The 25,445-nt window shown below is 35.8% G+C and overlaps 2 protein-coding genes across 2 annotated transcripts; both read right to left on the bottom strand.

The window, feature by feature from the left end:
- Nucleotides 1-203: 203 nt before the first annotated feature.
- LOC100028544 (olfactory receptor 4K14-like) lies at nucleotides 204-1,142 on the bottom strand. The gene has a single exon (XM_001378512.3). The coding sequence runs from the start codon at nucleotides 1,140-1,142 to the stop codon at nucleotides 204-206; it is 939 nt and encodes a 312-aa protein (XP_001378549.3).
- Nucleotides 1,143-11,977: 10,835 nt separating this feature from the next.
- LOC100618713 (olfactory receptor 4K14-like) lies at nucleotides 11,978-22,393 on the bottom strand. Its single transcript, XM_003340006.2, has 2 exons — nucleotides 21,487-22,393; nucleotides 11,978-11,988 (listed from the first exon to the last, which is right to left on the bottom strand). Exons 1-2 carry the CDS (start codon nucleotides 22,388-22,390, stop codon nucleotides 11,978-11,980), a joined length of 915 nt encoding a protein of 304 aa, XP_003340054.2. The 5' UTR covers nucleotides 22,391-22,393.
- Between the last annotated feature and the right edge of the window lie 3,052 nt (nucleotides 22,394-25,445).

The following is a 25,445-nucleotide window of genomic DNA, read 5'->3' as shown; positions in this document are numbered from 1 at the left end:
CTTGAGCAAGTCACTTAACCCCAATTACCTAGTCCTTTCTTCTTTTCTGTCTTGAAATTGATAATTAGTATTGATTCTATGGCAAAAGATAAGGGTTTCCTAAAAGGAGTCAATAGTGACACCTAGATTACAAACTTAGGTGAATGGTTCTTTCCTCAACAGCAATTATGAATTTCAATATGTTTTCCAATAGAAAGATATATCTAAGAATTCCTCTTAAAGTTTACATACTGACTTCCCCATTTCTTCAAAGCAACCTTCATCTCTTTGTTTCTCAGGGTATATATGGCAGGGTTCAATAGAGGTGTAAAGACTGTATAAAACACTGCAAGAAACTTATCCACTGAGGCAATTTTGAGTGGCCACAGATAGATGAAGATGCAGGGTCCAAAGAATATCACTATAACCATAATGTGAGCAGTACAGGTGGATAATGCCTTGGTTGATCCATCCATGGAGTGATGACAGACAGTTAGTAGGATATGGGCATAGGAAATCAGCAAGAGAAAAAAACAAATCAAGGCAAGGATTCCACTATCAATATTTACTATTAGTCGTAGGACATGAGCATCCATACATGCAAGTTCAATCACCAATGGGAGGTCACAAAAAAAGCTGTCCATCTTTTTAGAGCCACAGAAAGTCATATCTATGATGATAGCCAATTGACTCACTGAATGCACAAACCCAACAGCCCATGAAATTACCACAAGCCCAATGCATCTTTTTTGATTCATGATAGTTGTATAGTAGAGTGGCTTGCATATGGCCACATAGCGGTCATACGCCATGGCTACAAGCAGCACCATCTCACCCCCTCCAACAAAATGCCCAAAGAAGATCTGGCACAGGCAGCCACCAAAGGAGATGGTTTTGCTTTCTCTAAGAAAATCTATAATCATCTTTGGTGTTGTGACTGAAGAAAGCCACAAATCAATAAAAGAGAGATTGGCCAATAAAAAATACATAGGAGAGTGGAGATTAGGATCATTAATAACCGAGAGAATAATGAGGATGTTGCCTAAAATGATGGTCAAGTAAAGAACAGAAAACAATAAAAACAAGAAGATCTGGAGTTGCCGTGAATTGCAAAGACCCAACAGGACAAATTCTGAGACCACAGAATTATTTGCTTCATCCATTTTAGTCCATTAGAAAGTTTCCTAGAAAGAATAAGAAAAAGACAGTTTGATTGAAATGGAAAATAGAGCTCAATTTTCAATCTTTGCTTCTCAAATTACTATCACTTTATATAAATATGGAACCAAAATATTTTCTTCACTGACATGTTATGGCAGTATTTATATTACAATATGATCAAGAATAGAAGGCTATATTTAGTAATCATCTTTCACCTCATTCTATAATTTTAAGAAAGAATCAAGTATGAATTAGACTAGTGATCATGAGTTGCAAGCCGAGATACAGTCTAATATTAACTAGAATAAATTCATTTATCCACCATATTTATATCTATATAACCTATTAGAAATATTCTTCCAATTCACAGCTATCTGTCATCCATATAGAAACATCCAGAGGAAAAGGAAAAGAAAAGAAGAGTAAAAGAGAGAGGGAGATTAGCATTAGAGATGAAAAGATGAAGAACATAGGTACGAAAAGTAGTGAGAGAACAAGAGGCAGGAGGAGGAAGAGGAAAAGAGAATGAGAGCAAGAAAAAAAAAACATACTTTGCAAATACCTATACATACTGTTTAAGGGTTTTTCAGAGTAAGAAGTCACACTGTCATAAAATTTTAGATCTAAAAGAGTCCTAGAGATTATTTACTTCTTTATTTTAGAGAAATGACACCTAAAATGCCTTGACTTATTCAAGATCTCCGGACTGGTAAGCAATGAAATCCAAATCTCTTGATACCCAGTCCATTGCAATTTTTATGCAATTAAATTGTGTTATAAATTCTGACTGTCTTCATTTCTAATTTTTAATGTATCATTTAGAAATGGGGATAAATTGAATTATGGGCCACCCAAGAAAAATGTGTGTATAAATTAAAATGTAAAAATAGGGAAAGATTATTTCACTTATTTGTTGTTGGTTTTTTTTTTTTTCACTAAAAAAAAAGCCTTTAATTTCTTTCATAGAATTGATACTAAGTATCGATTCCAAGGCAAAAGAGTAGTAAGAGCTAAGCAATGTGGGTCAAGTAACTTGTCTAGGGTCACATAGTCAAGAGGTGTCTGAAACAAGTATTCCACTTATTTGTGAAAATACATTATTTTCATTTCCCTCCAAAGCTCTTAACATATATGTACCATTAATGTAATTACCTTTCCTATTCCTTCTTTAAAATGAGTGTTCAGGATTTCTCATTGCCATACCCTTTGATGTCTTTTTAGTCTGTTTCCTGTGATTTTATACTAAAATAGTAATATTTATTCTAAAATTTTAATATTTGTTTACCCCTCTTCTAGACTGACCTTAGTTCCATTATACTTTGTGGTCTGTATTCAGATTTGTTCTAAGGTGAAGCATGTAAAGAAATTAGATACACACACATACATATATGTGTGTGTGTGTGTGTATCTAACATATATGTCTACCATATATATGTATATATGGTAGATACAAACTTGCATTTTTATAACAGGTCACATTCACCATATAAAGAAAGAATTTTACACCCTTCCACCAATAAGCAGCATAATAATATGGAACGAACCCTGGATAGCTATTTTAGTCACCTGGGATTTTAGTCCCAACTCTGGCACTAACTAGCATGTGACAACACAACTCACTTACCTCCTCTGCTACTCTGTCTCACCATTTATGATAGCAGGGGATGGAATATATAATTTGTCTTTTGTCTCCATCTATGTCTGGTGCAAGTCCTATACAATACCTTATTAGAAAGAGACACTGGCAATACGGGGGGGGGGGGGCCTGCATGTGTATAGATGCAGTCTTAACTCAAGGACTTTTATAATCATCTCTTTCTTTATTTCATATCTTTCCTGTGATTAACTTTATTAAAAACTTAAGAAAGAAAACAATTATTGGCCTTTCTCTTACTTTTAGAAACACTAAATAGGTTGTTCCCCAAAGAGTTGGATCTCTATGGTTACTAAGAGTATAAACTATATAATTCTGTAAGTTCAGGCAAATTTTTTCCATCTTCCTGTTCCCCGACACCACAAATGAAAACTATGAAACTATCAAAGCAATGAAATATAGAAAATAGAAAAAATGAGATCAAACCTGTGGCCTTTTTCATTTGCATTGCTTTAGCAAGGACATTTAGAGAAGGAACTTGGTGTGGTAGAAAAAGCAGTGATTCTGGAGTCAAAGGGCTTGGGTTCAAATCATACCTCTGCTGCTTAATTCTTAGATGACCTTCAGAAAGGTCATCTTTCCTAAGTCTCAGTCTCTTAATAAGTTGAATGAAGGACTTGGACTAATTGAAATAATCAGATATATGTGTGTGTTTGTACACATATATACATATGCATATATGTGTGTGTGTATATACATATATATATATATATATATATATATATAATAGGATACTATGATTGGTAGCTTAGTGTTAGAGAATTTAGTCCCCATATAATAACAATGTGATACTTTTTTCCTCCTCCTTTAGTTTCTCTTCCTGTTATTAGTCAAAATTTTCATCAGTTTTTCTGCCAATGCATCTGGCAACCTATTGTCCTCTAACCTAAAAACTCTCTTTATTTATCCCTTTGATCTCTCTGTCATTTATGCCTTAATATCTGAAGGCTGCTATCATCAAATAAACTGAGAAAATAATCATGTACAAAACCAAAAACATGAGAAAGACTTCTGAAAAATAAGTATGTGAGTCTTTAATTTTCTTTTTAAGAATCATAACTATGGCTACAGAGAAGTCTGACTTTCAAGGGATGTTAGGAGAAGCTCCTTAAAACTTCTCAGAAATGCAGCTATATGATTTGGGCAAACTGAACTCAGTGCATTTTTAAGTAGAATCTAAAGGTAATACCCTAAAATTGATTTAACATAGAGAATAAAGGGAGAAAGAAAAAATTAGAACTGAAGAAGAAAAGAGGAGAGGAGAGGAGAGGACTTACCTTATTGTGTGTCTCTCTTGCTAAAGACTTCCCATATTGTAACAAATTCCTCTTCTGGTTTGAGTTTGTGAGCAATGAAGAAAATATAGCCATGCTGAGTAGAGACTATAAGAAAAATAATCTTCCTCAATATTATATATATTGACTATAGGGAATAGTCCCTGATCTGGAAAACTTCCCTCTGTGTTCTAGGCAAGACAGGGCAGGGCTTATGAAAAGAATTCATATATTATGGTCCTCTGGGAATTCTTAATTTCTTTAAGTAATGTCAGATTTGGGGATTTGAGTCCTTTGGAAATTCAAAACCAGATTGAAGATCTCTATCTAACTAGAAGATCTCCAAATAAATACTTTAAAAACCATCTCCCCTTGGTCTTTGAGTTTGGATGAGATGCCCCACAATGCATAGAATGTGGTCTTTCCAAATTTTCATCAATTAAAATAATTCTTTGTTAGAATTTACTAGTCTGAACCCCCATTCTTTTGAGGTTACAATAACCCCACCTTTTGAATGCATTAAGGACAAAGCTTGAGGCTTATTTGTGTAAGGCAGATCCATGTGCACTCTGGGAGAATGCCAGGAATCTCATGACTCCCTGGAACCTGAAAGTCACTTGCCTCGTATTCCACATGACTCTTGGCTTCTGGAAGACTGGCCTCAGACCCAGCTTAAAGTCAAGTCTGGCCAATCAGAGAGACCTAGGAAAGTGATGTCACTGAATATATAAATTTTGGTGGAGAAAGAAAATCATTCTTTCTAGCCCTAGAGTCATCATGTGAGGAGGCTCATCTCTAGTGGGACCATGTAGCCAGTTTGGGGAAGCCTGACTGGGTGAAGAGGCTTGAGGAGGAAAGAGCTTCTTACATGAGGCTAGTTCCTTTTTTCTGACTCACATTTTAATATTTAATACATAATTATAAATTAATATACAGCCACCAGAGAATATTAATATTGACATATTTTTTCATTCAAGGCATAGCTTAGATGCTAGATTTTGAAGAAAGCTGTCTTGGTATTTCCTTTTTCTTCCACAAATCCAACTGCAATGTTTTCTCACAATCTGCTTTTTTCACATTTTAGGGTAATAGTTTACATTCAAATCAAACAGGAATAATGGCAGATGCCTGCCTTAATGCTCCAGAGGTTAACATCTCACATGATTATTCACTTGTTTGCCAAAAGAAACTCCAGACCATAATTTTTTTTGCCCTAGAGTAGGATAAATTACTCAATTCTTCTTTAATTCAAAGCTTCTAAGGAACCAAAAAGGTGGAGTACACGGTAGAAACTAGCTGAACTTTCCCAATGTTCTCCTCCAAACAACTTTAAAAGAATTCCTTTATTTCAATTTGGAGGTGGCAGAAATATCCAAAGATGAAATGGAAACCTTTTTTCCAGTCTAAGAGAACCAGGTGGTCCACAGGAGAAGTCCATAACATTTGGATAGACACAGACCTGGCCAGAGCACCGGCAATGGTCTCTGAAGGCTATAGCCATTGTAGTAGTAATTTAGGGAGTTCTACATCCAGATATGGTAAGTGGATCAGACAACTGGTCAGAAAGAGATTACAGGGAACCCTTTGCTATCACTGGGTGCACCTGGTGATGATAAAAAATTCTATTGCTCATAAGTAGTTCTCAGTTGCACAGAACTAGATGTGAAAAAGGCAGCAAAAAAAAGTCTGAGGTTTGGAAATAAAGAAATAAATTGGTGAAACAAGTAGACAATAACAAAAAAGGACTTGACCATAAAGAGCTGGTTTGATGGTAGAGAAGAACAAGACGTGAACTTTGAAGACCTCAGTATAAAATTAAATCTGAGTGAAACCTCAAAGAAAAATGCTAATGAGGCCAAGGCAGCAAAGATTCCTATAAGAGTTCAAGAAATAGGTGACATGTAAGGGGAAAATTGGGGAAAGAAATGAGAGTGATTTAAGAAAATTATGAAAAGGGAATTAACAGCTTAGTAAAAGAGGCACCAAAAAACACAGCAAAGAAAATATAACCATAAAAAATAGAGTGGACCCAACTATAAAAGAAGTATAAAAATTCACTGAAGAAAAGAACTAAATAAAAAGCAAAACTAACCATTTGGGGGGGGAAGGTACAAAAACTTGTGGAAAAAAGGAATTCCTTAAAAATTAGAATTCAGCAAGTGGAAACTAATGACTCTATGAAACTTCAAGAAACAATAAAAGAAAGTCAAAAGTATGAAAAATAGATGAAAATGTGAAATATCTCATTGGAAAAACAATTGAACTAGAAAATAGATCCAGGGGAATAGCATTTCAGAATTATTGAACTACCTGAAAGTCAAGATCAAAAGAAAATGCCTACACATCCTATATCAGGAATTGATAAATAAAAACTGTTCTGATATCTTAGAATCAGGATATAAGCTAAAAATGGTAAGAATCCACTTATCAGTATCTGAAAAATATCCCAAAATTAATATTCTATTAGTAATATTATAGCTAAATTCCAGAAATCTCAAGTTACACACCATCAGAAAGAAACAATTCAAATAGCATATAGCTACTGTTAGTATTATGCAAGATTTAGCAGATTCTACATGAAAGGAATTAATGACTTAGAATATGATATTTCAGAAACCAAATGAGCTAGAATTACTAGCAGAATAACCTACCTACAAAATAAGAGTAAACATTCAATGTAGAAAATGGATACTTAATAAGAGGTCTTCCAAGAATTTCTGATAAAAAAAGACCAGAACTGAATATAAAAACTTTCATTCAAATGGGAGATTCAAGAGAAGCATAAAGAAGAAAAACATGAAAGAGTAATCATAAGGGACTCTATAAAACTTAAACTACTTATCTTACTCTAGGGGGAAATGACACATGAATATTTTAATAACTTTTTCATTAAAAGGATAATTAAAAGCAATTTAATATAGATAGAGGGCTCATGTATAAATTGCTTATGTTGGGATTATCACCCAAGAAAATATGGAGATGAGAAAAAGGGACATACTGGGAGGAGGAAGGGAGAGATATGGGGGGGCTGGGAAGAAGAGTGGATTAAGGGAGTCAGTGGCCAGAAGCAAAACATACTTTTGAAGATAGTCAAGATAAAGAGAGAGAGAAGGGTAGAAGAAAATAAGATGGAGGAAAATACAGAGTTAATATTTAAAACTATAAATGTTAATGGGATGAACTCATTCATTAAATGGAATGAGAGAGCAGAATGGATTAAAAACCAGAATCCAAAAATATGCTCTGTGCAAGAGACAGGATTAAAACAGAAAGAAAAAAACCCCACATACATACAAAGTTAGAATAAAAGTCTGAAGTAGAATCAATATACTTAAGCTGAGGTAAAAAAGGCAAGGGTACCACAATCATAATCTCAGACAAAGCAAAAGCAAGGTAGATATCATTGATAAATAATCAAAAGATATGAAAGTTTCTGAATGAAGAAATTAAAGCCATAACTACCTGAAAAAATGCTCAAAAACATTATTGATTAGAGAATTGTACATTAAAATAACTCAGATATTTTCCCATACCTATCAGATTGACTAAAATGAAAAAAGGGCAAATAACAAGTGTGGGAGGAGATGTGGGGAAATGGGGACACTAATATACTGTTGGGGTGAAACTATGAACTGATACAATCATTTTGAAGAATACTCTGGACCATCCCTACCTATCTACTATGCTAGGATTTGTCATTGGGCATAGGTTAACTTTGGGATCCCTGGATACAAACTATACCAGCAAAAGATAACCTCAAACTCATTCCTTAAAGTCCCAAGCTCTGCCACCAGCCCACTGTGAGGCCTGGAAGTGCATAGCACTGGACCCTTTCAAGTCTGCCCAGCAAAAGTAGGAAAAATTTCATGAAATGACTGCTAGTTTTGTTCTATTTTCAATTTTGATTGCTCATTCTAAGAGACCAGGATACTTTGCTTAATTGGTTTTTTTTTTCATATTTTCTTGAAATAGGATATACAAGCCCTTTTTATGGTGGCAAGAGATTTTAATAATTCTTCAATTATTTCTCACTGATCTGATTTCTGTATTAGGTGTTTCTGATATGACTCCTTACATTTTCTTCTCCTATTTTCAATCTTTTAAAAATTCTTAACTCCATCTTATAATCAATACTGTATATTGGTTCCAAAGCATAAGAGAGGTAAGGAGTAGGCAATAGGGGTTAAGTGATTAGCTTAGTGTCACAAAGCTTGGAAGACGTCTGAAGCCAGATTTGAATCTAGCATATCCCATCTCTGGGTCTGGTCCTCAATCCCTGAACCACCTAGATGCTTCTATATTTTCAATATTTTGACTATTTTAATGTTTTATGTTGCTTTCTAAAGTAATTAATCTCCTTTTGTTCCATTCATATTTTGGGGGAATCTTTTATTTAGACAAGATTTTGATCTATTGTGTTAGACTGATACTTCTGGGTCTCGCCTCCATAGTTTTCATTTCTTTTCCAATTCCATCAATCTCATTTCAGATTAAATGTGATAGTTTATCTGTTGTATAATATCTACTAAAAATTCTAATCAATATGTGGATCAGTTGTGTTTTTATTTGATGCTTTGCTTATTAGCAATTTGTAATTATTCTCTCCTAGCTTTTGTTTTGTCCATTTTTGGTATCATATTTGTTCTTTATCTCTTTTAAATATTACCATTCATTTTTCTAGCCATCTTCCCTGAGCAATCCAGTAGTGATGGCCTAGCTAGGAGTGTCAGTAGACAGTCAAATTCCAATCCTTTAGGGAGATATCCTCCCTTTTGCTGTCAAGGTTATGGGGTACCCAGTCCATACTCTGTTCTGAATGACTCAGGCTTTCAACTCTGGGTGTAAAGTCTATGCTTCTGACCCATGTGAAAGAATCTTGAATTCCTATACTATGCATGCAGTTGAATCCTTGATCACATCTAGACATTTGTGAATGCTGGTCTAAGTGCTATAAGCAGTATGGAATACTTGATCAGATGTGAGTCTGATCTATTTCTGTGGGGTTTTCCTTAATGGACTTCCCTGACCAGCAGGGTCCCACAAGGGAAGGGGATCACCTTTGTGATGGGACCCGAGGAGAGATAGGAACTGAGAACCAGGGTGGAAATGAAAGACACGGACAAGTCAGTGTTTGAATAGAGCAGGCAATCCCTATGATACTCCCTTTGATAGGAAAGTATGAGTACAAAGGAACACGAGGTGGAGGAGGAGATCAAGATAGGGAATGCAGGCCAAGATGGTTACAGCCTCTGGGAAGGAGAAGGTTAAGAGGAGAGAGAGACATAGTCATTGAGGAGCCCAGTGGAGCTCCATGGAAGGGGAGAGAAAAGCCAAGAGGAAGTTCATGGGTTTGCCTCTGAATTTATTCCTGTCCTGTTTGGGCGGTACTCGCAAGCAGGTAGTAACCACATCGCAAAGTATAGACACTTAAGATTGGGTGGCAAGGTAGAGGGAACACCTTTGGGCGTGTAGATTGCAAACCATGCTTTCCCGGGGAATTGAATCCGAGCATGTTAATGAGTTTGTCTTAGCCAAGGGCCGCATGGCCAGTTCAAGGTTACATTCACAAGCCTCATTGGTATAACCTTATCCTTGGAGACACAATAATCATATAGTCATTTATATTTCATAGATGTGAATATGCTTGGGATGCTACAATTTCCAATCTGGGTGCCCAGTCACAATAGCTACTGTCACTGTGGTCAACCCAACTAAAGCTTCGTTCACATTCAAATTCCAAATAAGCTTCCATAAAACATCACTCTTACCATTCATCCACTTAAACTGTGTTTTCTCTAGATACCTCTAACATCTCTCAAAAAATTTACTCTTAAATGCAAAAAGGTAAACAATCGTCAAAGAAAAAAGATAGGTCTGAGAGAAAATGAGTCTCAGAAATACATATTCACAACCTAATGCTCATGCATAATACATCTATACAGTCAGCTTCAGAATTGTGTATAGATAATGTCCTTTTTTGCTCTTTCAGAGTGACAAGCTTTTCTGGGTTTCCCCCTCCATGGTTTCTGAAATGTCTCAGGCTTCTTGTTTATACAAGTGCTGTAAAGATGATTTTAGAATTGTGATCTAAATGTGGTAGACAGGGAAAATCCTAAATAAAATACCCAAGTCAGTCTGGAATTTTATGGTAATTTAATTAATATAGAGGGAAGAAATTTAAGGAGAAGGAGGAAAGAGGATGTAGTATTTCTCCTTTCTGGCCTATGCCAGGGAGAGTTTAAAATCCCGGCCTCTAGGTTTCTGAAGAAGATTAGAGGCTTCTAAGAGGATAAAGTTGGAAAGTAAAGGAGGAAATGAAACCAGGAACTCACCATGGAAACGGACAAAAGCTTGTAGCCACGCTAAGATGCTGAAAGCTCAGCATGCTGCTCTCAGCTAACTCTCCACCACTAATCAGGGAAAGTGTTAGCTGAGAGACAAAAAATCCCAAATATATAGACTTTCACCCTTGTGTCTCCTCCTCTAAATTTTCACATCTACCAATCACATCAAAGGCTTTCACCAGGACTGCCCATACTTTTAGTTCTCAACTTCTTTGATTAGATTATATCTTTTGAGTTACTTAACGCTTCTTTGTTAAGTTCACCTTTTGTTAGTTACTTGACCTTTTTGTGATTAATTTAACCTCTATAGTGTAAACCTTAAAATTTCTTAGACTTATGAATGTTGGAAATTTCCCCATTGGGAAATTTCATACTTGAAAAATTTCCTACTGATAGTCTATTGGAATGTGAACCCCCATTGGCATGGGAGGGTCCTTCTCCTCCCTACTTAAGATTACTTTAGGACAGAAACCTTTTGCTGAACAATGGAAAGGGCTTTGACCTATGCTTAAGCATAGAACAGGAAGTTCTTTGAGTCAGGATTGATTTTAGAATTGATACAATAGAGATACTTGGAATGACAGAACCAGGTCTTGAAAACTACAATCTCCACCCTACTCAGAGTAACAGGATTTAGGAAGGGCTGCAGTAAAGATCAAGATTTAATTATTTGAGAATATGACCTTCAACAGATATGTGCAAAGGGGGCAGACCTCTGGGTGGTCCTGGGTTAAGCTAGAGCCACCATTGGTAGAGGGGAGAGATCAACAGTGATTGGTAGATGGGAGAACTGAGGGGAGGGAACTGAGATTTTTGGAAAAAGATAGCAGGGTCTGAGGACTGAGAGGTGGATGCTCTGAAGGGGTTGATGCTCTGAAGAAGGGGAGAGGAGAGAGGTCCTGGAGGGAGAGCTCCTAGAGAGGTCTTGAAGGAGGCTTTGGAGGGAGAACTCAGGAGGAGTCAGGAGAAGAATTCTCTGGAAACATTTCTTGAAAGGAGGCTCTCTTGAAGGTGGAGCCTGAGGTTGGCATGAGAAGCTTTACCTAGAGAGATCTTGGGTGAGTGATAAAACCAACTGACTGATTTATCTCTTAGGACTGAGGTCTAGGCCTTATTGGCTTGAGACCCTTCATACTTTCTCTCTTTTTCTATTGATTAATCAGTGTATTATAAATTAAATTTCTCTATAAAACCCAATTGGCTTGAGCATATTCATAAATTGGGAATATATTCCCTGGTGACCATCTTATATTTATATAAAACCAAGACACAGTAGAAAACATATTTCAGAGGTCATAATTGTTATATATTTCCCTTGCTCCCAAACATTTTAATTATCACATTTTATGGCTCCCACTCTCTTATCTACAACTATTTAATGCTGAAAACTATTTTAAATCTAACAATAGTTACATAGCATCTTTTTGTATTAAGATACTTGACTTTTTTGTGATTAATTTAACCTTTATAGTTACTAAACACCTTTTTGTATTAAAATCTAAAAATAGACAGCTTAAAGTTCTAGATTCACCAAAGGATGAGAAGTAAGTACCTTCATTATTCAATCAGGAGGTTACTTTATCATCCCCTAAAGTACAGTCTAAGTAGGGTGGAGCAATTTTAAAGTTCACAATCCCCCCTGGGATTGGGAGACTAGTCTCCCCATTGATCATTTGACATAATCATCTTGTAGTCTTAAAGCACTTCTAACTACAGATGTATACAATACTCAATTTCTAAAAGGAAATTTCAATATTTAGGGAAAAGTAGAAAAGAGAGAAAGCAAAACCAATGTTTTGCTAGGCACAGAGACAAAAAGCCAAATTAGGAGTAGTCCTCTTTGGCATAAAAGTGTACATTTACAAAAATGTTCAATCAAACTTCAGTTCAATCCACATCCAATATCACATCCAAAGTTCATTCTGGATATTCTTGATGTAGTGTAGGTTTTCTGGCATCTTTCTGCAACAGTACATTCTCTGGATTTAGGAGTTATCAAGGTTCTTCCTTGAAGATCTTTCTCTAACAAAAATTCACAATCTTGGATTTTTATTAAAATTCAATTACCACCCCCCCCACGAAGTGGGTGTTAAAAAACATCCAGTTCAGCTAAGGATGCAATGTTAAGTTATGGGGGTGTATTAGTCTATCAAAAGAAGAGAAAAACATCCAAAAACGTAAGGAAAGGGAAAAAATGGAAAGAAAAAAAATTCAAAATAGGCCCTTATTTGGGTTTAAGCAGGCTCTTGAATAGGTCCAATTTAAAGTAGTTTCTATCCCACAATTCTGTAGGACAGAATTCAGTAATATTTCACTTACCCATTTGCAGCCAAGACTACAGGAAGTTGCCATACCATAAGAAGAAAGGACCTAGAATTTTGTTTTGAAGTTGAAATGTCATTCCCTGTTCTGATGTTTTAATCATTCTCAGGGATATGGGGAGCCAGGATTATAGTCAAATTTTGTTACTTGTCTGAGTACTTCACAAAGAATGTAGATACATGGAAGTCCCACAACTTAACATATGTCAAGTGTCACAACCTTGAGTCTCATACTAGTTTTTCCTGTGTGCTCTATTTGGGACTATTCAGGTTAAGTCTATGCTCCTTGTTTTTATCCCATTTCCTAGAATCATACACAAACATTAATCACAGTCCCATAACATTTTATCAATAAATGGCAGGTTCCCACAGTTTAAAGCTTTTTGGCTATGCATTGATATTATAGCAAGTATATATATATATGCAATATATATACATATATATTAAACTTATATTACTGCAGAAAAAATAATATTAATTGTATGTACCTTTAGTACAAGAAATGAGGAAAAAAAGGAAAAATATTTGAATCAAAATAAAAGTAAAGCAGTAATAAAAATAAGTAAAAAAATTCAGGAATTCAATGTGTTCTTGAAAAACAGCATCCACTTGTCAATGGATTATTATCTCTAATGCCTGTGATAGGATACAGTCAATCAGCATCAATAGAACAAGCTCTCTTTACATGTTAGCAATGAATCCAAGAGTCCTTTTCACCAATCTTTATTGATGTTGGAGCAGTCAACAATATTTGGAATGGCTTTTCCCAAGAAGTCTGAGTTTCTCCAGTACACTGGAAATTCTTAATATACACCTTGTCTCCTGAGTTCAAGTCATGAAGAGAAAAGTCTAGTGTTCCAGCTTGTACTAGAGCTCCAGATTCATGGAGTTCTTGCAGTTTATACTGTAATTTCTGTAAATAGGAAGCAATAGTAGTATCTCCTCCTAATAGTGATGTATATGCTGGGGGAAAAGGCTTAGCCTGTATAGGTGGATGTCCAAAAAACATCTCAAATGGTGAGATGTGTAGGTGTCCTCTAAGCCTGCTTCTAAGATAAAATAGGGCTAGAGGGAGAATTTCAGGCCATTTTAAATGTGTCTTAATGCATAATTTGTCAATCCTCATTTTAAGTTCTTTGTTCATTCTTTCAACTTGGCCTGAGCTCTGGGGGTGATATGGAACATGGAATTTTGGAGTTATCCCCAAACAACAATATATCCAATTTAGGACAGAATCACTAAAATGACTTCCTCTATCTGAATCAATATATGCTGGCAGGCCAAAGAGAGGAATAATTTCATTTAAAAGCACCTAGCAACAAAAGCCACTGTGCCTCAAGTAGCAGGAAATGCTTCCGGCCATCTGGTCAGTTGACCTACTATGACTGGACAAAATTTATAATGTCCAGCCTTTGGCATTGTTATGAAATCTATCTGTAGGTGCTCAAAAGGTATGTAAGCCAGAGGATGCCCACCAAAGGCTTTGCCATGAAATGCATGTTGGGTATATGCTTGGCAGGTAGAGCAGGCTGTACATACTTTAGAGGCTATATAGTAGTTATACCAGGGTCTATCCCTACTTTTTTAACAGATTCCATGATGCCCTGGGTACCAAGTGATAATTTTTACAAATAGATTGGCAAATTTGGTGATAGAAACTTCTAGGGAGCAGGGGTTTTCCTTTAGATGACACCCATACTCCATTAATCTGTTTTGTTTGGATTTTTGCTTCCATTTTTCCACTTCCTTTTCATTATAGGAAAGTGATAAATTAAGTCATCAGTGGTTGTTAATGTTAAAATTAATTCAGGCCCTTCTATGACTGGTAGCTTTGCAGTGGCATCTGTGATCATTTCCCCTAGAGACAGTGTCAGTGCCACCTGAATAGGCAGAGCAATGAACTACAGCTAGGGTTTCAGGCAGCTGGAGAGCAGAAAGAACTTCATTAATAATTTCTGCTTTAGCTATGGATTTTCCAGCTGAGGTTAAAAATCCTCTCTGAAGCCATAGCATCCTGACTGAATGACAAATGCCAAAAGCATATCTAGAATCCATATAAATTGTTGCCCTTTTATCTTTGGCAATTATTCAGGCATGTTTCAGAGCTATGAGCTCTGCCCCTTGAGCGCTAATATTAGAGAGGGCAGTGAAGCTGACCACTCAGTGGCAAATTCTGTGATTACAGCAGTTCCAGTGTAGTGAATGCCATTCCTCATAAAAGAGGAACCATCAGTAAATAAGACCAGATATGCATTGTCTAAGGGAGTGTCCAAGAGATTATCTTGAGGCTTTTCTGCCAAGGACACTAGTGTTTCACAACTGTGTAATGGTTCTCCTAAAGTTGGTACATCTGGAAGCAAGATGGCAGGGTTGAGGGTTGTACAGCATTTCAAGGTAATGTTTTTGCTATTTAAAAAGGTTATTTCATACCTTAATTCACTGATCCTAGAATGCCTGTGTTCTATGCCTTAACAACAATGCTTCTACCTCATGTGGGCACATAATTGTTAATGGGCATCCCAATACTAGATCAACAGTGTTTGTCACTAGTAAGGCTGTATCAGCTACTCCTCTAAGACATGGTAGTGCTCCTGATGCTACTGGGTCCAGTTGGGCAGAATAATAAGCAATTGGGCACTGAGAAGGTCCCAAAGTCTGAGTTAAAACACCTGAAGCTACCCCTCTTTGCTCATGTACATACAAAGTAAATGGCTTGTTGTAATCTGGGATGCCTAGAGCAGGAGCAGACAGGATAACCTGTTTTAGATCTGATCGGGCTGACAAATGTTCTGGCTCTAATTTGAGGGGTTCAGGGACTGAATCCCTTATTAGTGCTATAAGGGTTTTAGTAATTTCCCCATAGCAATGGATCCATTGACTACAAAACCCTGTTTCTCCTAAAATTGCTCTCAACTGTTTCTTAGTGGTAGGAGCACTTAAATTGTAAATAGTTTCAATTCATTTTGGAGAAATAGAGCGGGCACCCGCAGTCAGGATGAATCACAAATATTCTATTTTTAGGGAGACACCACTGAACTTTATTCTTCAAGATTTTATGTCCTCTTTTGTGCAATTCCAAGAGAAGATGTTAACTATCTTCCTGACATTCTTCTGCATCTGTTGAAGCTAAGAGTAGAGAATCTACATATTTTATTAATTTGCTCTTTTCAAATGTTATATTATCTGTATCTTGGATCAAAATTTGTGCAAATAAACTCAGGCTTTCCACGTAACCCTGGTGGAGAAGACTCCATGTAAACTTAAAGCCCTTCCAGGTGAAAGCAAAGATATGCCTGGAGTACTTATGTATGGGTATGAGGAAAAAAAATAAGTACAAATGTGTTACTGTAAAGTATGTAGCTGTGCTAGGAATAGAAGAAATAATCATATGTATGTTGGAAACTACAGAGTGTCTCTTTTTAACATGGTTGTTCACAGTCCTCAGATCTTGTATGAATCTATAGAGGTTCTTGCCATCAGGCTCCCTTTTTGTTTTTTTAACGAGCAGGATGGGCATGTTGTATTCAGATTTACAAGGGATTGTTATTTCCTATTCAATTAATGAGTTTATTACTGGAGTAATAGCCTCAATTACGTCTTTTGAGAGGGGATATTGAGGAATGGAAGGAGATGGCTAGATTTAGTTTTTTTTTTTCTGCACAGGAACAACCAACTTAAGTAAGCATACATAGGAAGATGTGGCCCAAAGAGACTCCTGTATATCTGCAGGTATTACAAAAGTGGGAGGCTCTTTTGCCTCCTGGCTCTCTGAGAGAAGTACAGGGAGTAAATTTAAAGATTCCTAAGGTACTTCCAATGATGAGGAGCCATCTGGGATGCAGATTATTGTGGTTTGTAGTTTGCATAGTAAATCCCTCCCCAGCAAGTTTGTGGGGGATCCAGGCATTAAAAGAAAATAATATTCAATAGTTAGCAGTCCCATGCTTACCATGCGAGGAGAAAGATTTTGGACCTTTAAAGGTTTTCCTGATATACCTACTATATTTAGAGAGCCAATAGAGTCACATTTTGTATCTGGTTTGCTTACTAAAACTGCCCTAGATGCCCCAGTGTCCAAAAGACAATCATAGTATGAATTTCCCACCTTTAAAGTGACATGAGGTTCCTTACTATGTGGGAGGGGGGGCATGTATAGGGATCACTGGCATTAAAATATCAGGGTATGGAAAATCAAAGGTTTCACTCTTTGATTCCAAGGTCCTCACCCCGCCTTCACACCTTCATAAAGGTGCTTCGGCATTTTTCTGGGATCCCCCACACTGATGGGGATTCTAACCCAGAGTATAGTGTGGAAAAGCTCCATTTTTTACATATTGTTGTTGGGTATTGTGTTGGGTATTATCATTTTCCTCATTTGGAGCATTGTCATTATTTTGATTGGCATTACAATTCCTATAGTTATTATTTCTAAAGTTGTTATTATTTCTTTTTTCTCATAGCCAGCTCCTACAGACCACATTGCCTCTCTTCCCACAGTAAAGGCAAGTTAATGATTTATCTGTGGATTCCTGCAAAGGGGCTATGGTCTCTCCCTGATTTATCTGTTGTCCTTTTAACATTTCAATTTCTTTCTTTAAGTCTTCCACTAACGTATTGTGTTCCTCATGTCTTTCTGTATGACCCTTATAAACATAGGCTGTTATTCTCCTCAATTCTTCAAGGTCCATAGAGTCCCAATTAGGACAACTAGCTTTAAAGTAGTCTCTTACCACTGAACAACGATTCTCAATGAATTGCCTACATATTTGCCTAGTGTCTCTTTCTCTGGAAAAACCAAGGTCCATATATGTATTTCCTATGTCAATAAGTCTATCCATAAACTGGGAGGGGGTCTCATCAATTTCTTGTTGGATTCTTTCAAATTCTGACCATTCTTCAGGTCTATCAGAGCAAGCTTTCATGGATGTCAATGATGGGTCTCTGGCCTGGTTTAGTTTTGTATAATCTGGTTCAACATTGGGCTTTCAGTGTGGATCTTCAGTTAAACAATAATTTCCTCTCCTACCTTGCTTCTGATTAGCCAGAGAGATGACATTATTTTTCTCTCTCTTTGTCAGAAATTTTTCTAATAAATTTTCAACATCTATCCAAGTGGGGTCAAAAATTCTGAATGTGTTCTCCAATCCTTTTATAAATAATATTGGTTCTTCCTCAAATGATGGAAGATCTTCCTTGAATTGATTTAAATCTTCAGGGTTAAAAGGTGTATGATGTCTTATAGACACCAAGTTTCCATCTTTATTAAAGGTGGGTACTTCCCTTAACAGAAATAAACTTCTCTTGCAATTATTTAGTGTTCCTGTTTCTAGGCTTCTTGCATAATTCTCAATGGGGTAGGTATGAGAAAGGTAAGGGTTGGACATGCTGAGGGGAAGGGTTTGTTGTTGTCCCATAGTGACAGAAGGATGAGAGGTAGGAATGGTATGGGAAATGAATTGGGCAGGGTGGGATGGAAGGGAAAAGGAAGAAGGGTCAATAGCTGGGAGAAAGGATGCAGAGGGGTTAGGATAGGAGGTATGGGAAAGGTGTGAACTTGAATATGAACTTAGGATAGAGGGGGTGGGGTAGGAAGCATGGACAGGGTGTAAACTTATGGTGGAGGGGGTGGGGTAAGAAGCATGGGAAGGTTGTGAAGTTAGGGTGGAGGTGTTGGAGTAGGAGGCATGGGTAAGGACATGGGCTGAGGGTTCAGGGCAGGAGGAATGGGTGGGGGGAAATGGGGACTGAGCAGGTTTGGCAGGGGGAATGGGTAGGGGGAAGAGTGGATTGATGTGGGGCTTTAGGGCTGAGGGGGCAGGGCAGGGAGAATGGACAGGGGGAGGAGTGGGTTGGATATGGGAGGGGGAAGTTGGAGAAATAGAGGCCAAATTGTGTAGAGCAGGGTGGGACAGGGATTCTGATAATAATGGAGTATGGAGAGATAAGTCACTCCTATTCTGGGATGTTACTGAGTCCCTTTTAGTGCTTTTCATAAAAGCTATGAGCTCCCTCAAACTTACCTCTATAAACTCAAACTGAGTATTTACTTCTTCATTTTGTTGAGTAGTAAAAGTAACAATTGGTTTTCTGACTGGGAAATGAGTTTTTCAAGGGGAGATTGACCTGAATCTCTTATTTGATTCCATATCTTATGCATGGTATTTTTCAGGGCTCTTTTAGAGAGAATTAGATACATAAAGTAAAATCTCAACCAGAAACAGTCTAAAGTATAGCCGTTGCCATAAATAGTCTTTGATTATGAAATAGAAAAATAACAATATTTGTACTGTAAAAGGAACAATGTTTTTACTGAAAAGCCTGAAAATCCAGTTGTTAATTCAATTGTAAACTAGCTGTAGCCACATTTTCCTGAAGTCAAACATTAAGTTGCCTATAATTTTGCCTTTTGTCAGTAAATGACTCTACTGCCAGGGGTCTTATTTTGTTGTAAATTTCCCTAACAGGCTTCATAAAACACATGGGGTACAGTCCAAGACCAAAACTCTCCCCAGGTTTCCCTCACTCCTAATTAAGAGTAAGGAGAAAAGAGAGAAATAAAAATGTTTTTATACTCACTGACTCCAGCACCTGTGTTTTGAAGCTGAGTTAGTTAAAAAAAAAAAACTACTTGACTCGAGCAAGTAATAAATAGGGAAAGGAAAGAGATTTCACAGAAATTTGAGAGTCCTGGTCACAACCTTTGTGGATTAGCCAGACTATAAAGATGATTTTAGAGTTGTGACCTAAATTTGATCACCAGGGGAAATCCCAAATAAAATACCCAAGTCAGTCTGGAATTTTATGATAATTTAATTAATATAAGAGGGAAGAAATTTAAGGAGGAGGGAAGAGGATGTAGGATTTCTCCTTCCTGGCCTATGCCAGGGGGAGTTTAAAATCCCAGCTTCTAGGTTTCCGAAGAAGATTAGAGGCTTCTAAGGGGATAAAATTGGAAAGTAAAGGAGGAAACGCAGCCAGGAACTCACAACGGAAATGGACAATAGCTTGTAGTCATTCTAAGATGCTGAAAGCTCAATACGCTGCTCTCAGCTAACTCTCCATCACCATGCAGGGAAAGAGTATTAGCTTAGAGATGAAAAATCCCAAATATATAGACCTTTCACTCTTGTGTCTCCTCCTCTAAATTTTCAAATTTACCAATCATATCAAAGGCTTTCTCCAGGACTACACATACTTTAAGTTCTCATCTTCTTTGATTAGATTATATCTTTTGAGTTACTTAACGCTTCTTTATTAAGTTCACCTTTTGTTAGTTACTTGACCGTTTTGTGATTAATTTAACCTTTATAGTTACTTAATACCTTTTTGTATTAAGATCTAAAAATAGACTTTGCTTTAAAGTTCTAGCTTCACTATAAAGTGAGAACTAAGTATCTTCATTGTTCAATCAGGAGATTACAACTTTATCATCCCCTAAAGTATGGCCTAAGTAGGGTGGAGTAATTTTAAAGTTCACAGTGCAGAAATGAATGATATGACCTTGTGAGTCAAAGTCAACACCTTCTCCTGCTTCAAAGTCATTACAAAAACAATATAGAAAGCACTAAATAAATGATTTTTAAAATGTTTTGTTATTGTGAATTTGATGAATACATATATATGACAAAAAGGAGTAAAAGATGACAAAAGTATTATAAATTCAATTTTTGAATAAATTTATTTTTTATTAATCAAATAGCATCACCATTCATTTGACAATTTGTAATTCATAAATGTTTGTCATATTTTATTATTCTGAATATAAAAAGCATGTCCTATTATTTGGAGTAATGAGTCATTTAATCAGTTGCAATAATTTCACAGTTCCAAGGAATTCAAAGGTCCCAGATTTGTAATCTTTCCTTTTAGAATGATCTTTACTTCCTTACAATTATTCAGTCAGTCATGTCTCTTTTCCTGTATTCTCTCTCTAAGCACACACCCTTTGAGTTTGGTTGAAAGCAGAGACAACTTGGAAGGATGTAATAAAACTAGTCTCGTTTCCTCCAACTTCCCCAATTGTATTAAATTTAACAAGCATCCTTTTAATAAATATTAAGCCAACCTTTGCAACTTGCAGAAAACATGATAGCATCTAGGAACAAAAATAGTGACAAAATAAATTGTCTTATTATTAAGTGCTTTAGTATAATCAGAGAGGTAAAGGCAATTTATAATAACTAATATTTACTTAATATCTTGGGATTTGCAAATGGACTTCACATACGTTATTTTATTAGAGCCTCGTGGCAAACCTAAGAGGTTTTATAAAATTGTAATTTAATAGATTAGGGAACTGAATTCCATAGGAGTTAAATAGCTTATCCAAGAACATAAGGATAATAAATTACAAGCATGACTCTTTTCTAACTGCAGAACTAGTGCTCTTTTCATTACACTATGTTCCTTTATAGTTAAGAAGAGCTCTGTAGAAAAGAAAGAGAGAAAAAGAGACAGAGATAAATACATAATTCCAGAGAAAGAGTGATTGACAGAGATAATGTAGTCTTCATAGAGAATAACTTCTGAAGGTATCTTGTTAAAATTTGAAGGGAAGACTTCATGTATCTTCACTTAATGATAAGAGTACAAATCATGGTTCTAAAGATAGGAATAATTTCTAATTGCAAACCAAATGGCTACAATGGTCTAATTCATGTACCCATCCATGATTCCAAGTCAAATGAACTACTTGATTAATGGTGCTTCTGATCAAGAGTGACATCTGAGATTTTCCCCTCAAACTCACATACTCAGTCTCTTCATGGCCTCTTTCATCTCTTTGTTTCTTAAGGTATAGATGGAAGGATTCAATAGAGGTGTAAATACTGCATAAAACACAGCAAGAAACTTGTCTACTGAGGGAATGTTGAGAGGACAAAGATAAATGAAGATGCAAGGTACAAAGAATATTAACACCACCATGATGTGGGCAGTACAAGTAGACAGGGCTTTGTATACCCCATCTGTGGAGTGATGGCGAACAGTGAGTAAGATATAGACGTAAGAGATCAAAAGTAGGATGAAACAGGCTGTAGCAAGGAATCCACTATCAGCATTCACTAATGATCCCAGGATATAAGTATCCATGCAGGCAAGTTCAATCACCAGTGGAAGGTCACAGAAAAAGCTGTCTATCTCTCTAGGGCCACAGAAAGGCAGATCCACAATCATAGCCAATTGACTAATCGAGTGTACAAGCCCAATAGCCCATGAGATAACCACAAGCCAAATGCACCTTTGCTGACTCATGATGGTTGTGTAGTGGAGAGGTTTACATATGGCTACATAGCGGTCATAGGCCATAGTTATGAGCAACACCATCTCACCCCCTCCAGCAAAATGTACAAAGACAACTTGCCACATACAGGTTCCAAAGGAGATGGTCTTGCTCTCCCTGAAAAAATCTATGATTGCTTTAGGAATGGTGACTGAAGAAAGCCACAAGTCCACAAAAGAGAGATTAGCTAACAAGAAGTACATAGGGGAATGGAGACGGGAATCTGCAATGACTGTGGTCATAATGAGGATGTTACCTAAAACAGTAGCCAAATAAATCACAGAGAATAATAGGAAGAGACAGATCTGGAGCTCCCATGAATCAGTAAGTCCCAATAGCACAAATTCGGATACCACAGATTGATTCCCTCTATCCATTCAGTCAAGCATTTACTCCAGTCTCCTAGAAAGAATGGTCCAAACAATTATTATATTGGAAAAGAGAACTTAATTTTAGATCTTTTGTTCCCCCCCCAAAATATTTTCCCATATAATGTATATCCTAAAACCAAAACTTTTGTCCATTAATATTTATCTTGCTAAGATATAGTCAGCATCATGACCAGAAAAATATCTATAAAATGAGGCAGTTTGACCTATTGTGTCTTCTAGTTGAAACATTTTATCATTCTAGTGCTCGTCAAAATAAAGGGTAAGTTAAAAATCAAAGACTGAATGAAGAAATGTTTATAGGTTGACTAATGCCATAGAGCAGTCGTTCTCAACCTTTCTAATACCATGACCCCACAATACAGTTTCTCATGTTGCAGTGACTCCAAACCAAAAAATTATTTTGGTGGCTACTTCAAAACTGTGATTTTGCTACAGTTATGATTCAGAATGTAAATACCTGATATGCATTATGTATTCTCATTGCTACAAACCACAGGTTGAGAACCTCTGCCATAGAGGAATATAAATGTTATTTATTCCAGAATATTGGCATTTGTTCAGCCTGTCTTTAAAAGGATTCCAAAGCAGAGTTATACCTCAAATATTAAGCAATAAAGAGGATATGTTTATATATCCTCTCTCTCTCTCTCTCACTCTCTCTCTCTCTCTATACATATATATATAACTCTAATTTACAATCTAATTTCCTACTATGTCAAAAATCATATTCAAAGTCATATACTAAGCCATAGAACCACAGGATCTCGGATTTGAAAAAGACTTCAGAAGCTAGACCATCCCCATAACTAAAGAGAAATCAACCTGACAATATCAGCAAGTGATCATCTAGCCTTTATTTGAATATTTCTAATAAGAAAAAATCCTTTCTACCTCTGTTCTGTATTTTAAAAATCCTTACATCAAAGATGTCTGTTTTCCTATAGTTTCCAACTCTTATTCCTAGATGATTTTATCTCTATAAATAATTAGAAAAAGACTTAGTTTTCCAATATGACATTTCTTGTATAATCATAATTAATGGCAAATTAATCACAAAACTATATTGTTTCATGTAATTCAACAAATTAGACAATTATATGTTGACAATCAGGAGTATTTCATCAACTCTCTTATGAATTAGAGTAAGTCTTTAGTTTCAAAACGTCCTTCTAATCAGACTAGGCATTTTCATGGTTGTGCCTAAGTATCTATAAAAGAAAATTTTTACAAAAATCAACTTTAACCACATTTGATTTAAACCTGAATACCTTACTTATTTTATGACTTCTACTTCCATTGCTACCAAGGAATTGCCTTTTTAAAGATCAGATTGATTCACACATATCAATTTGAGATAATCTCCTTTGTTACTAAAAACACAGTAAGTCAACTTCACAGATTTCTGTGAAATGTTTAATTTACCGTTAAATTAGTGTAAATATTTTCCCTACTTAGAGTATAGAAAGATTCTCCATCTCTCACCTGTTTACTTTTCCTCAGTTATTTTCTGAAATCAATCTGTTCAAATCTGAGATCAATTTAGTTAATCTGGAGTAAAAACCATCATCATAATTCAGTTTTAGAACTTAAAGAAGGATGGATGATATTTATAAGAAAAGAACTTTACTTAAGAAATTGGATCTAATAGGAATTTATTGTAATTCCAGGAGATGCTATCAAATTTGACTTCATAAATCAGCAAGATTCCACTGTTTAAATTTTGGAAGAATTGTGAAACTTTAACCCCTTTCGCAAAGCACAAAGCTTTGGGAATCTCTGCTTATTGATGGATATGAATGCCCTGCCTTGTGTAAGGGGCAATGTGGTGGTGGTAGTAAGAGGTTAGAGATCCCTGACGTTTGCCAGTCCCCTTCCAAAGATGTACAGACTCTATAAAAGGAGCTTCTTCCTCAATTGGAGCCAGATACAAGGACAACCCTTGCCATACATCAGCTCCTATCAATAGGTGGAACCCACTTTCCTATATGTTGGTACAAAATTTTAAAGAAATATGATTATTTGGACCATACAGATAATACTCACTAAGAGAAAATATTATGTATGTATCTTAATTATACAATAGTTTATATGTAGGCTATGAGAGCAAGGAAAAGTTAAATCTTAGGGAAATATTAGGATTAATCACTTAAGGACAGAAATATAACTTGTCTCACTAGCTACTTTTAATAGTTTGTATAAGGCAACATCAAAAACAATAGGGAAATATCAGGAGAGAAATCAAATGAAATAATTATAAGAATAAATGTAAATGATCTAGAAAAGGAAAAAAGAATTATGTAGATCAAAAAACAAATCAGTCATGATATTGTTTATAAGAAACATTAAACATAAAACGATATAGATATATAAAAAACTAAGAAGTTGTTTTTAAATATATTGTATGTCAGCAAGTTTCAGAGAAGAAAGATGAGTAATTATGGTGTCTGGTAAATTGGATTTAAAACTAGAAAGCATGGAAAGATACCAAAAAAGTTTTAAAACAAAATAGTTCTCAATCTATTAAAGAATTAGTAGTTACATTTATTAAAGAAAAAATTTAAAAAGTATGAGGGAATAGAGAAATAATGAAAATTAATTTCAAGGTTCCACTTCCTAAATATAGTTAATCTTTTTAAAAAAGTTTTTTTAGTACTATTTGGTTGTTATATTAAATTCATTGACAAGCATGGCTCTGCTCTTCTATCCAGAAAGATTTCCCTTGGAACAAAGATTTTTAAAATACAGTTCAATAAAATGAACTGGTACATCAACCACATATGACAGTATATGTAAAATTCCACTCCCATTACCATACCACTCCAAAGATGGAAGGAAGATACATATTATCATTTCTTTTATGCAAGAATACATTTATTCAGTATTATTTCTCCTTTGTTATTATCTCAGTTTTTACCTATTAGTCATTGTGAATAGCATTTCCTAATTCTACTTAATTTCTTTGTATCAGTACATATGCCTTCTAATTTTTTCTCTGAATGTTTCATATTTAACATTTTCTAAAATATAATAGCATTCCATT

Source organism: Monodelphis domestica, chromosome 1 (assembly GCF_027887165.1).
Source record: "Monodelphis domestica isolate mMonDom1 chromosome 1, mMonDom1.pri, whole genome shotgun sequence".
In the NCBI taxonomy this organism is placed as follows: domain Eukaryota; kingdom Metazoa; phylum Chordata; class Mammalia; order Didelphimorphia; family Didelphidae; genus Monodelphis; species Monodelphis domestica.
The sequence above is the reverse complement of the archived record's forward strand: the minus strand, read 5'-3'. Positions and strand labels throughout refer to the sequence as shown.

What these genes read in the sequence shown, in the direction of transcription:
- LOC100618713 (XM_003340006.2), bottom strand. Translation starts at nt 22,390, where the DNA reads ATGGATAGAGGGAATCAATCTGTGGTATCCGAATTTGTGCTATTGGGA.
- LOC100028544 (XM_001378512.3), bottom strand. Translation starts at nt 1,142, where the DNA reads ATGGATGAAGCAAATAATTCTGTGGTCTCAGAATTTGTCCTGTTGGGT.